Source organism: Mycteria americana, chromosome 13 (genome assembly GCF_035582795.1).
Source record: "Mycteria americana isolate JAX WOST 10 ecotype Jacksonville Zoo and Gardens chromosome 13, USCA_MyAme_1.0, whole genome shotgun sequence".
Taxonomy (NCBI): Eukaryota; Metazoa; Chordata; class Aves; order Ciconiiformes; family Ciconiidae; genus Mycteria; species Mycteria americana.
This window is the reverse complement of record NC_134377.1, coordinates 5,606,255-5,619,554: the sequence shown is the minus strand read 5'-3', so window position 1 is coordinate 5,619,554 and position 13,300 is coordinate 5,606,255. Positions and strand designations below refer to the sequence as shown.

The window sequence follows — 13,300 nt, the reverse complement described above, 5'->3', positions numbered from 1 at the left end:
GGGCTTTTTATGGCCAGAAGAGCCCCTTTGCCTCCTGTATCATGTCTCCTGTGTCAGCTGAGCTGGGAAATTCCCAAATTGCAGCTTCATGGGTGGAAGGGTTTGGTTTGACTCCAGTCTTCCTTCACCGTAACACTCCCCGGTCCTGTGGGAAACACCTCGGTGGTCTTGCCAGCTGTCCAGGAAGGACTGGTGAGGGGGGGTTAAGTTAAGGAGAGTTTCTGGGAGGGAAGACAGGTCCTTTCCTCCTCCCACTGCGCTCCAAGGAGGGAGAGGCTAGTATGGCCATGCCGTCCCTGCCACGCAGCGGGCACTGGGGTGCTCAGTGCTGCAGCACCCAGGGCTGTTTGTGGGTCAGAGCCAGAAAGAAACCTCCCTCTCTGCTCCCAGGTCTTGTCCCCAACCATCCACAGCACCCTGCAACTCTGAACGTTGTTTTAAATCATCCCCGAAGAGGAAGGAGGGGATATTTATTGCCTTGCTGCTCCCTAAGGGGAAGGTTTGGAGGAGACAGGCACGTCCCCAGGCTCCTGGGCCCCGTGGCAGACCCTACCAGGAGGGGCTGGAGAGAATGATTTCACTTTTCGGCACATCCATCTTTAATTGGGTGTAACAATAATTTTATTGCTTGCTGGGATTTGTGAGGCTGAACTAATATTTGTAAAATGCTTCGCTATCCTCAGCTGAAAGGCAATCTAGAACGGCAAAGCCCCGGCGTTATTCACATTTGGATAATCCAGAATTATTCATAAACAAAGTCAAGATTATGCAAATATATTCATTAGTTCTCAGAATACCTCCAGGAAAATAGAGGAATTAGTCTTGTTAACAATTATATATTATGTAAGTGTGTGTCTAAGCACGCAGAGCCCCGCGCGCTATCAGTGCTGGGCCGCGTTCACCTGGGACTCATCCCAGGATCTCAGAGCGCTGGAGAACGAGGGCTTAGCTGTGCAAAATGATCATCTCAATTTTTGGGTATCGCGATGCCCCACGGCAAGCGACAGCACCCGGAGCAGACCCCTGGGGTCCCAGTGGCTGTTCTTCAGCCGAAAAACAGAGATATCCCCAGCATCCCCTCCGTACCATCACGGACAGCCCATGCATGAAAACCATCACCTTATTCTAGCCGAAATAGCCTTTCCGACTCAAATGAGGATTTTTACGGTACACACAGGGCCGGGAGGCTGCGGAGGTGGGATTTGCATGCAGCCCCCTCGCCCAGGACCTGCCCTTTTCGCCCTGCACGAGCCCTCGCCCCGATGTGAGCTTGTGCCCAGCTTGGCTTTCCACAGTGCAATGCCACCGTCTATTCGGGGTGTGCTGGGAAAGGGGAGATAAAGGTGCGTTGAAAATACCACATGGTTTAATTAATGCCACATGCCTTTCACTCTATAGGCTGTGTGGATTGTTAATTATTTTTATAAAGAAAATAATTAGTCCCAATCAAGGCAGAAGCTCTCCAGAATTACAGCTCATTAACTGCTCTCACATTTTTCTGTTCTATAAAAAGTCATGTGGTGCTGATGAAAATTATAGACCCTTGGAATCAGCATGAAATACAAACTCAGACAGTGTTACCATCTTATTACCATCAACTGCATCAACTTGGCTTCGGTAATTGCAGCTGGAGATGAAGTGCAGGGATTTCTGCTCTATACAATCTCTGAAAACAAGCGCTCTGCCCATTAGTTTGCCGGAAACAATGTGACACCAAGCCCCGACTCGGCTAAGTACGTCCCCGAGGAGGTGACAGCCACCGAGGAGAAAGGGGAAAGCAAGGCGGCTTTGCCAGGATGGGAAGATGAGGGTTGCTCAGGTTCGGTTTGGCTCTGGTTGGCGGCGGGGCTGCTCCCGCACAGAGCAGGGGGGACTGTGCAGGTCTGGCACTCATCTAAATTAGGAAGGTGAATCAGCTAACGATGTGGCAAGTCTGTCCTGTGGGCTGGGGTAGCAAAGCCACCAGTCCAAGTGACGGAAAGAGCTACGAAATGCAGAGGGGACAAGGAGCAACCTTTAACGGGGGATTATCCTCATGGGACATGGGGAAAATAAGACACGGAGGGATGCTCTTGTTGGGGATGCAGGAGCATCCCCAAGCATCTCACTCTGGACCATCCTGGTGCAGGCACCGTGCTGGGGCCGGCTCTATCCGATGCCTCAGAGACCTCGCTTAAAGCCTAATTGAAAGAAATCACAGCACGTTAACGGGAGTTCAGGTCAAATCAATACCGATGTGGTGGGCAGGGGGAGCAGGGGGAGCAGGGCGGCGGCCGTGTCCCGGCGCCAGCTCTGCAGGCAGGGCGCAGGCTGCGGCCGCAGGCTTCGCTGCCTGCTTTTCTGCTGCAGAAAGGCAAGGTGAGACCCGTCGTCCTCTGCTCTGCGCAGGACAAAGCCGGTGGCAGTGCAGGGCGAGGGTTGGCAGCGGCAGCCCGCAGCAGGGAGGGGGTGGGGGAGCCGCGGGTCCTCAGGATCCCGCTTTTCAGTTTCCATTAATCAGGGATGAACGTGCCTTCGGTGGCATTCACAGCCCGGCAGAGCCGGCAGCCAGCTCTTTGGCCCGCGAGCCTCCGCCGCAAAATTAACCCACCCGTCCCCTCGGTGGCAGCTCCCATGCCGAGCACCTGCCCTTGAGCATCCGAGCCTGCTCGGAGGAATGAGGACAGGGAAACTGGGGCTGCGGGTGGAAAAAAACACTTCTCGGGAGCCCCTGAGGGCAATGGGGTAGTAACTACTGCCACGAGGCAGCAAATAGCGGGAGCCAAACCTGCTGCTGGCACGGGCTGCTGGTGTTGGGCCTTTAGCTCTGTCCCTGCAGATGCTGAGATGCTCCACGCTCACGGGGAGGGCAGGGACGGGGGCCCAGCCACCAGGCACAGCCACACAGCCCAGCACGCCCGAGGGCAGAGACGTGCCTGGAGCACGAAATGGCTGCGTCTGCCAGTCTGGACTCTCCAAAACATCCCAAAAAACCCCTCCAAAACATCCAAAGGATGCCCTTCGCCTGCGCTGGCTCCTGAACCTCACGTGGGAAATGTTTGGGAGAGCACACGGACCGGTCCAAAACTGTGCCAAGGGCTTCTCCAGCCATCGGACAGAACAGGCAACCGCGTCCCTGTGCCCGGGGATGCCCTGTGCTCCTCAGGAAGATGCAGCCAACGTGTCCCGTGTCCTGCAGAGCTCAGCCCTGCACAGGGACCCCCTGGAGCAGCCAGGGTCTGGGGACACAGGACCAGAGGAGGTCACCAGGAGAGCACGGCCATCCTCAATTAGGAGGCACGGGGCACACGCGAGCTGACAGCCCGTGTGCTCCACCGCTCCCCGGCGGGCCGGGCTGCAAAACGGCCCTGTCTCAGGGAACCAGTGGCTGCCTTTGTTCCTCCTCCGCCAGCAGTGCTCGCCCAGACCCCCCTGCACCTCCCTCTCCCCGGCACGCGTTGTCCGCCTGCCTCTCCGCTCCGGTGGCCCTGCACCGTTGTCCTTCATTAACTCGGCCAACATGTGGCTGATGGGCAGACAAAGGCGGGGACGGGGTGGGCGGCTGCGGCAGGCAGATAACCACGGGGCCCGTCCCACGCAGCAGGGACGGGGCAGGTGAAACGTGGGCATCGGGCTGCTTTGTCGCTTTGGGGATTTTTTTCCTATGTGTTCCTGATCTTGGAGTTTTTTGGCGAATAAAACCCCCATCCCTTGGAAGGAGCCGTGCTGAACCCACTTGTCTTGCTTCTCCCCATCGTAACAAACCTGGCCGTGCTCTGATCAAAGCAGGGAGGATGTGAAGAGGGCAAATGCTTTATAGGCAATAGGTTCCCAGAGCTGAACCACCAGCCTCAGGGGGAAATCAGCCCAAAGCTCTAACTGCCTCCCGCGCTTGGTATGCCATGGCCGTGGCCGTGCCCGCTCCGCACAGGAGGGCTGCTGCGCTGGCTGCAGTCGACGGAGCAGCGGAGAACAAGTTATGATACATTTACATGCTATTATACATTGATGTCATATATGTACTGCTTTGGCGGGCGGTTGGTTATACGGCAGCTCCAGCTGACCCACAGATTAATTCAGCAGGTGGTCTTTAACTGTGAAATCTCTCTTAAAGCAAAAATATTTCTCTTGCTGGGCAATAGCTAATTCTTCATCCTGACAGTAATGTAGCTAAAATCACAGCCTCCTACCCCGCTCTCTTCCAGTCATACCCCAAGACACGCGCTCCCAAGCACACGCGGGCACAGAGGTAAATCCAGTACAACCAGCACATTGCCAAAGTACCACCGAGTTCCACCGGCATGATGTGCTGCTGGAATTTGGTGTTAGTGGCGGAGAAAACCTGTTTTCTCATCGTGGCCCGTGGGTCTCGGAGCGTTTTCAGCCACCTGCACGCACACACGAGGCGGGCATCTGACGCCGGCACCGGGACCCGCCAGCACGAAGCTCTTTGCAGCCCATGCCAGCACCAGCACATCGCAGCCTCCCCTGCCCCGGGAGGAGAGAGCAGGCAGCCCCGCAGGCAGCAGGGCCCTGCCCGCGCCGCCCCGGGCCCCGCTGCCTGCCCAGGCACCTGCTGGGGGGCAGAAGAGGAGATGGGCTCCCCCGTACCCCCACTGCCGCCTCTGCCCCCCGCAAAGCCCCAGCTGGGGCCGGCCGGCAGCAGCTGTTTCTTCTTTCATTAATGACAAGACATAAATTAAACATGAAGTGTTAAACGGGCCATCAGCGAAGCAGTTAGCCCCAGTCTCACTCCCTCCTGCCTTGGCCACGGGCTGGGACACCCAGCTCAGCCAGCCTGAAACACCAATAGAGTTTTTAATAGAGTTTTTTTCCTCCACTTTTTTTTTTTTTTTTTAAGCCCTTCCTGCAGTCCCCGCTGCACTGGCAGGGAAAGCGCTCCCGCTGCATGCAAAAAACCCTGCTATCTTTAAACTCCCGGTGTTTGTCAGCGCTTTTGGCTCAAGTGGCTGATGGAGAAGCCAGTTTTGCAGAACCCAGCATCCCGCGGAGGGTTGCGTGGCCTTTGCCAGGCAACGGTGGCACCAAGACGTGGGCACCGTGCTTAGCCACGCCGCCGGAGGTGGTGGTCCAGCCCACTCATCCCCCCAGCATGTGCCAAATCCACACCACGCCAAAACCCTGTTACGGATGCTGTGCTGCTGAGATCCACTGTTCCTGCCGGATTTCAGGCACTCGTGACCTCTGTATGTTTGCACGCGCCCACAAAAATCAGCAAGCGGTGCTGTGAAAGCAAATTGGCTCCCGAGGTTTGGCGTTTCTCTCTGCCCGCTGCTGGGAATGCCAAAGGGCTCTGATCTGGGCGTCAAACCCAGCCCTGCTTTCCAGCTGGTGACACACAACCTGGCACTGCCAGGGATCAGGACCAGAGGAGGACCCGGCGGGGCTGGGAGCCATGTGTGGGTCTCCGGTGGGGCAGGGTAGGACCGTGGGTCGCCCCAGGTGCACCTGGGGTCCACCTCACGTGCATGTGCAGGTGGAGCCCAGGTCCCACCCCAAACCCACGCTCTCTTAACAGCAAAGAGTCCCAAGGGGCTTGAGTTGGACCAGAGGATGCAGCAAAGCCCCGGCACCAACCGCAGCCGAACCGCAGGTGGGCTTTGCTGGCCTGGGTTGGGCTTTGTAATGATGAAGAGGTTTCAGTGGCCGCAGGGAGAAAAGGAGGGGAAAAAAAGAGAAAAGAAAAGGGTGGTCATGGATGAAATGATTTCATTTCAGTGACGTGGGGTTTGCATTTGATAAGTTCATCTTATAGAAAAATATACATATAGAAAGGTCCAGCCGCCAGACATGGAGATGTGGGAATGGAATAGGGATGGGGCTGAGGAGAGAAGGGCTCAGTTCTAGCCACAGCCCTCTGGAAGGAGAAATCCTCTGTGCCCAGGGACCCCAGCAGAGAGTGGGGACCCCCCCACGCAGCAAGAGCGGGGTCTGCAGAGCCCTTTTCTGGGGACAAGCCACAGTGGGACCGGCTGCTGCAGATGGTGGAGGCAGAACAGTGATGGCAAGGGGACAAGAGCAGCCTCAGGACCCACCGGTGGGCAGAAGCGCCTTAGCAATTCCTGGCGTCAGGGTCTGCACTGCTATTTATTACTTAGGGCCTCACAGCCCTAAATATTTATTAGTTAGACCTTGAGGGAGGGATGTGAATGCATGCACGGGGGCGCGGGGTTTCAAAGCCCGGCGCTCCGGCCTCTCCGGGGATGGGAGATGAGCAGGGACAGCCCCGCCAGACCCTAAACTGCCACATTTTGCCCTGGCCTATTGCTCTGCACTTCGGTACCGCTATGAAACAGCCTCACCCAAGTGCTGGGACAGCGCCGAGCCCAGCAGGGAGGGGACCCCCACGGCCAGCCGGACCCCACCGGAGCTGCGCTCACAAACCTGGCATCCGCGGCCGAGCCCCTGCGGCATCTGCAGACACGGGGGCTCCCCAGCAGCCGGGGGAGCGTCTGCAGGCGGCTCTGTTCAAGGGTGAAATCAAATATTTCTACAAAACGATCCTCCGGCCAGGCAGCGGACTTTCCCCCTTTTTGCTTCCTTCCACCCGATTTCATCCCTCATCTGAAGGGGAGGATGAGGAGAGGAGATCGGAAACGGTGCTTCCCCCAGCGCAGCATGGGCACCGCGGGCTCCCTCCTCCCCGGAGACGGGGGCGGCAGCAAGCCCCAGATTTGGGGAGAGCCGCACCCCACGTTTCCCCATGAGATGCTGTGAACCCCCACTCTGAAGGAAGGCCAGGTTGTGCCCATGTTCTTTGCTGGCAAGTGTGGGAATTGGAGGCACGGGGCCAGATTTGGGCCCCAAGCAGAACTGTCAAATGAACTTTTACGGGTCAGAAATTGCTGTCCTCCAAAGCACAGCGTTTCCCACTGCCCTTCTGGTTTCCAGTCCCTGCGGTGCTGGTCCGGGGACAACCCCCAGTCCCACATCCACTTTTAGGAGCTTTTAGGTGAAGGTGACAAAACCCCACGTGACTGCAGCAGGGGCACAGCAGGGAAAGGCGGCACATTTACGGGTACCCAAAGTCTCTGAGAAGGCCCCATCCATGGACTTGGGATTCCTATTTCCCTAAATCCTTCGGTGCTTGTACACCCTCCCACGCTGGGGCACACACGCCTGGCTAAGGCACCCACGGGTGCTGAGCCTGGCTGTGCCGCCTGGCACTCGCTGCATCCCACCCAACCCTGGCAGGAACCTCCATTCCCATCTCCCTGACGTGCTGGTGGGGCCACCGCTCTGGGGACAGAGGTGTCCCCCACCCCACTGTCGAGGCCGGCAGGAACACGGTCCCCAGCACTGGTCCAGCAGAGAGGCAGATGGACGGGGCTGGGGGAAGGAAGAGGAGGAGGATGAAGGCTCCGCGAGCAGCAGGGAGGGGTTCCCGCGGGCATCCCCAGCTCTGCCCCTCGCTCGCTTTGCCCTGGCTCCCCCCAGCCTCCCGGCAGCTCCCGAGCTGCCTAATTAGCTCTCCCCGCTCCTGCTGCCGTCCAGCTGGAGCCGGAGGGCAGGGGCAGACAAAAGCCTCCCTATTGACAGCCCCTCCGAGGAAGGGGCTTTTCTTCTCCCTCTCTGCTTTTCTTTTCAAGCCCCTCTCCCCCCCACTTGGGCCGGGGCCATGGGCTCATTAGCGCTTGGGCTCGTTGGGAGCGGGAGGGAGCAGATGGCAGCCAGGCGGCTGGCGTGGCCGGCCCTGCCGCCGCCTCTTCCCGCAGAGCAGATGCTCGACCAACAAGGGGGAGGATTACCGGGAGTGGGGGGCCGTCAGCACGGCAGGGCCGCCCGCGGGGGCTTCCTCCCCAGCAGCACACCCCGGCGCCGATGCCCAGGGGCCGCCGGCCCGCTGGGGACAAGCGGGGATCGGGGCCACCGAAACGTGGCCGGGAAGCCAGAGGCTGGGATAGGAGAGAGCTGGTCCCCAGCGCAGCAGGGACTGTATGCTGGGCCAAAAGTCGTGGGGGAATTGCAGCCGCCTTGTGCCCTCGCTGGGGTACTCTGGCCCCCCGGCACTGCGGTGCCGCAGCTGCGCCTGCTGGTCCCAGCGCGGGCGGGGGGACACGCTGCAACCCTCGTCCCAGCAGGTTTGCAGCAGCAGCGCCTAGCCTCATCTCCGAGATCAGCCGCGACGGCAAACCGGGCAGCGAAGCTGCGCTTAATCCCGCTTCAGCAACACGCTCCTCCCTCCCTCTCCGTGCACAGCACATCCTGGGGGATTAAGGGTTAAAGCACAAATCCCCCGCACTGCCCTGATGTGACCCACTTAGACCATCTGGCAGGGAGGGATGCAGGAGCCTCCTTTCTCTGAGCGCTGCCGGTGCTCACCCGGCATCACCGGCTGCCCCAGGAGCTGATACCAGCACCCGCAGCCCCCAACCCCAACAGTGCCTTTGCTTTTCATGTACAAGTGGATTTCGGCCGAGTTTGGGGGTGCTGGGATGGGGCAGCCTGTGCCACACTGCCGTGGCCGGCGGTGTGGGAGCAGGGAACCCAAACACCCCCAAAAGCGTCCCACAAGCCCCCGTACTACCACCAGCTCGGGGTCCCAGGGGCACCCTGGAGCATTTCCCGGCCTGGGCATCCCCGGCACCTGCAGGTTCCCCGGCAGACGGGCTCGTATGAAATATGCAGCAGGGAGTCAGGCTGGCGAGTGCGAAGGGGCTCCCAGCCACCACACTGTGGCTGAGGTCATGGCCAGGGAAGAGATGCAGACAAAAGCCCTGCCAAGAGGGAGGAAACGGGGTCCCTTGTTGCAGGGCCGGGACTACGGTGCGGCCGCAATACCAGTCCCCAAAGGCTGGGCTGAGACCGGTGGCACCTTTAGCACGGGTGGTTTAAAGAGATTTTCAGTTCACAAGAGCCGAAGCCCCTCGCAGCAGCCATCGGGTGGGGATCGCAGCATCCTTATGGATCAGGGAGAGGGAGCGAGGGCACCCTGGCTCAGCGGAGGGGCTTGGGGCAGGGTGGGGGGTCCCTGTCCCTGACTCCATCCCTGCCGGCACACAAGCCCCTCAAACCACCCCAGGATTTTGCACGCGCTGGAGCAACCCCCCCAGCAAAGGCAAGCACGGGGGCAGCCCCGGCCCTCGCCAGCCTCCCCACACCACCGCGTCCCTCACCCCCAGCCACCGAAAGCACGGCCCCAGGCTGCACGGCGAAGCCCCGCCGGGCCCTGCGTGGGGAAAGGTTAATTGGAAAAGCCCCTTTCCTCATCGCCTCGGTTTTTCCTTTCACGCTGCAAACTGGTCAATAATCCATTTACTTTGGCAGAGCCCTGCTAAGGGCGTGGAGCTGCATTGGGGGCCAGAGTGAGCGGCCCCCCAGCCCCGGCAGGACCGGGATGGAAGGGATTAATGTATTCTTTTGTTCCGGGATGAACCGTGGGTTTAGCAGAGCTTTAACCTTCCGAACCTCCCAGGGAATTTAGACGGAAGAGGCTTTATCTCTGGGACCAGAGGCAAGGTGGTGGCGAGGGATGGGGCACAGGGAAGAGCCAGCTGGAAGGGGGAAAAAATAAAATCACCTTCTGCCCCGGGGAAGGCCACCACTGCCCCACAAGGATGCAGGTTTGAGCCCCTAGCCGTGCCCAGGGCACCCTGCGGGGATGGATTTGGGCTATGCCCACTGTGGGAGCTCTCGGCAGGACCCCTATGCCGCAGCTGAGCCCCTTGGCACCCCACGAAGGCACAGGCTCAGCCAGCAAAACTGACGGGAAGACAGGCAGAGCTGGCCTAGAAACCACACCATCGCCTGCACCGCTGCGGGAAGTGTGGGGCCGGATCCAGGGTAGAGATCCGCGGTGTTTGCAGAGGAGCAGCTGTCAAGTGTGGGAGAAAACAGAAATCCAGATGGTCATCTTAATTTTTCATTTGGCTAACTGGTCTCCCCATCTCCTCTCTGGTGCACTCTGCTCACTGACACCACAGTCATTTGCTCTTAAATTAGCCTGGAGCATCGTCAGGGAAGAGGGGCTGATTCGAGCAGCGGCGCAGCGAAACCTTCAGGAAAAACAAACCCAGAGCGGAGCCGGGCGCGAAGACGGCTGCAAGAGGAGCTGCCGCAAGCCCTGGGGCTGTTCTCCCGGCGGATGGGGAGCAGGAGCCCGGCTCTGGCTATCGCTGGGCTGCGAACCTGGTGCCAGCACGCAGGGTGCTGGGGACATTGCTGTCTACCCCGATGGGGACCCGCTGCGAGGCCCCTGGGGATGTGAGATCTGGCATCTCGTAGGCGCGATCCTGCCAAGACAGCAGCCTCGGGCTGCCGGCAGAGCCCCGCGTGGTGCGAGCTGGGCCGGCAGCCCTGACAAGAGCAGCTGGGGACCGCGGTGCCTCTGCTCCCCCAGCCTTTGGCTTCGGCCCCCCCGGCAGCAAAGCCCCTCTGTGGCATGGGGGCAGGGGCAAGGGCAGCAAGTACCCCGCAGACCCCAGGGAGAGCCCCGCCAGGGCAGACCCCGCTCGACACCTGTAGCGAGGGCGGAGGCGCAGATGGCTGCACCGCGGGGAATATCCCGGGGCCCCGGCCAGTGGCACACGCTGCCAGGAGACAAAAGGAGCCGGGCTGCACCAACGCGGGGACCCGGCAGGATCGCAGCCGGCTGCACGGAGCACCCCCTGGCTCGGGGACCCCGTTGCGCAGGATCTGCCGGTGCCGAGGTGCGAAACGCGGCAGAGCCGAGCTGGCGGGTCCATTTTGCTGTGTGCCGAGAGCTCCTGACCCCTGCGCAGATGGTTCCCTGCTGCCAGAGCTGGCGTTGCCAGCAAAACGGAGAGGTGCACTTGTTCATTAACTTTTTAACAGAGCTGCAAACACTCCCAGCTGCGGTCCTCAGCCCAACCGGGATGTCCGTGGCAATCCAAATTGCCCTGTAGAGCCGTGCATCGTTCCTGGTACTTGGGCTTGCTGTATTTCCCCAATACCCTAATTTGTTGCCATATTACATCTCCAACTGTGAGATGTTTAAGCAGCACGGCTTGCTCAGGCACATTCAGGCAGGAGAGAGCGTGTGTGTGTGAGCCAGCACCCAGCCCGCTGACGGCCCCTTTGGGTGCCGACCGTAGCCCGATGCAGGGGAGGAGAAAGGCACGGTGGTTCCTCTCCCCCACGAAGGCTGAAGCCCTGCAAACCCTGCCCATGGAAATGAGATTTGCTCTTCTCCTTTGGAAGCCTAAGCCATGCCTTTCCCAATCTCCTACCCTGATTAACGGCGATCGGAGAGATCGGAAAAATTCACGCTCGGGCAGCTGGGCCGTGGGGGCAGAAGAGACCCCCCCATTGCACAAGCAGCGGGACCCCTGTCCCCCTCGCTGCTGCAGCTCACAGCCTCCGCCGGTACGGGAGGCATCTGAAAGGCTCACTCCCTGCGAGCTCTCTGCTGGTTAGTACCGGCTGAGCCCCGACACCCAGCCTGCTGCAGACCGAGCCCCTCTCCTCTACCCATCCATCACCTTCCTGAAACTTTGGGTTGTTCCCCACAGCGGGTGGGGAGCAGCCAGCAGCCAAAAGACAAAGCAAAGAGAGAGGAGAGCCAGCAAAAGCCTCCCTTCCTAACAAAAACAGTGCAAAGAGGATATTTTTAACCAATATTGAGACAGTCAACAAAATAAAACCAGTCTAAATTAGAGAGCGCATTGTTGTGAGGAAGCCGCCTGGACCCTTGCGCGTGCGATAGCCCGGCTGAGCGGCTCGGTGGGTACGAGCAGCCCCCTCACCTCATTTCATGGGTTTTGACCCTTGCTCTGCCTCTGGCAAACATGGGGGGCACCGGCCTCCCTGGGAGCGGGAGGAACAGGGCGGGCAGGCATCAGACGTGCAAAGCTGAGACCGCCCGGCTTTGAGACCTGGGGGACACCAGACCCGCAGCTGCCCCAGCCCACGGCGGTGTGTGGGTGCCCTGGGCAGCCGTAGGCTCCGGGCTGCACCTCCCTGGTTTGCATCAGCCTCCCCCCCGTGCCAAGGCAGGGTCCAGCTGGAGGGGGGCCGTTCCCCTCCCCGGGCATCGCCTTCCCAAGGGTCCCTGGTGAAGAAGCGATGCAGAGACAAGACAACCAGCAGGACACACACCCCGGGGGTCTGGAAGGCAGGGAAGGAGGTGACCACCCTTTCTGGCTGATGACCCCCACCACTGCCCCCCCTCCATAGCCCAGCCAGAGCTTCCCAGGCCCCTACCCTGCTCCCCTCTGGAGGCAGCCGGCTCCTGGGCTCCAAGCACCACTGAGCCAAAGTTTCCTGAGCCTGCTCCCCTCTGGAGCACAGCACCTGCCCGGGGAGCAGGCCCAGCCAGCCAACATCCCCCTGCCCCAGGCACGGGGGGACCCCCAGCTCCTCCAGCCCCTAACGGGGGGGAAGGAGGGGGGGAGGGAAGGAGACACTCCAGACCCTCCTGATGGGGGGTGAGGTACCAATTGGGGGTGGGGAGGAGGCTCGGGGGGGAGCAGCCCCCAGCCGGAGGCGGGATGGGGGGCGTCCCCGAGCCCCCCCCCCCCCCCCCCCGGGCCCTGGCAGCCCTTACCTGGGCAGCGGCTTGCGGGCCGTGATGCTGGCCACGATGATGCTCTCGGGTCGCGGCGTGGCCACGGCTTTGAAGGTGCCTCGCCAGAACTTCTCGAAGAGCTGCTTCTCGCCCTGCTGCACGCTGGCCATGGCCCCCCGGCCCCGCCGCTCTCCGCGGTGCTGAGCGCTACATCCCCCGCCCGGCCCCGGCCCCGGCCCCGGCCCCGCTCCCCGCCCGGCTCGCCTCGGCCCCGGGAGCCCGGCCCGGCGCTGCCCGGCTGCGGGGAGCTGTGCGGCCCGAGCCGCCCCCGCCTCCCGTTTTGTGCCGGCGAGGCGGGGAGAGGGGCCGGGCCCGGCCGCCGTCCCCTCCCCGGCGCCGCCTCCCGCCGCAGCAGCTCCCGGAGCCGCGGGGAGCCCGGCCCGGCCCGGGGCTGTCCCCCGCCCCGATGCTGCCCCGGCTGGGGCAGGGCCGCTCCGGAGGGGACCCGGCGGCTCCTGGCGGGCTGGATCCGCTCCTGGCCCCTGCGGAAAACGCGGGCTGCCTCGCGGGGCACCCAGGGCCGGGCGGCTCGGGGGGGGTCGGAGGGCTCTGAGGGTCCCAGGCAGCTCCCACCCCACAGGCAGGTTTACGCCCGCACTCCCAGACCCCTCTCCGCCCCGGTGTCTTTGCAGTCCCCAGGACCCTCCTTGCTCCATCCCCATCCTTACCTTCCCCGGCCGAGGAACCGCTTCCAGCTCGCTGCTGGGCCGTGGGCACCCCCCATGCCTTGCCCTGTGTGGGGCACAAACCCCCCGGGGCAGAGCATCAGCCGGG

At 61.3% G+C, this 13,300-nt stretch overlaps 1 protein-coding gene across 1 annotated transcript in view; it reads right to left on the bottom strand.

Moving 5' to 3' along the window:
- SRRM4 (serine/arginine repetitive matrix 4) overlaps window positions 1-12,636 on the bottom strand; it is a 46,020-nt gene extending 33,384 nt beyond the window's left edge. Inside the window, exon 1 of the mRNA XM_075516708.1 lies at window positions 12,506-12,636. Coding sequence (XP_075372823.1) covers window positions 12,506-12,636 — 131 coding nt within the window. The remainder of the gene's footprint in view (window positions 1-12,505) is intronic.
- Between the last annotated feature and the right edge of the window lie 664 nt (window positions 12,637-13,300).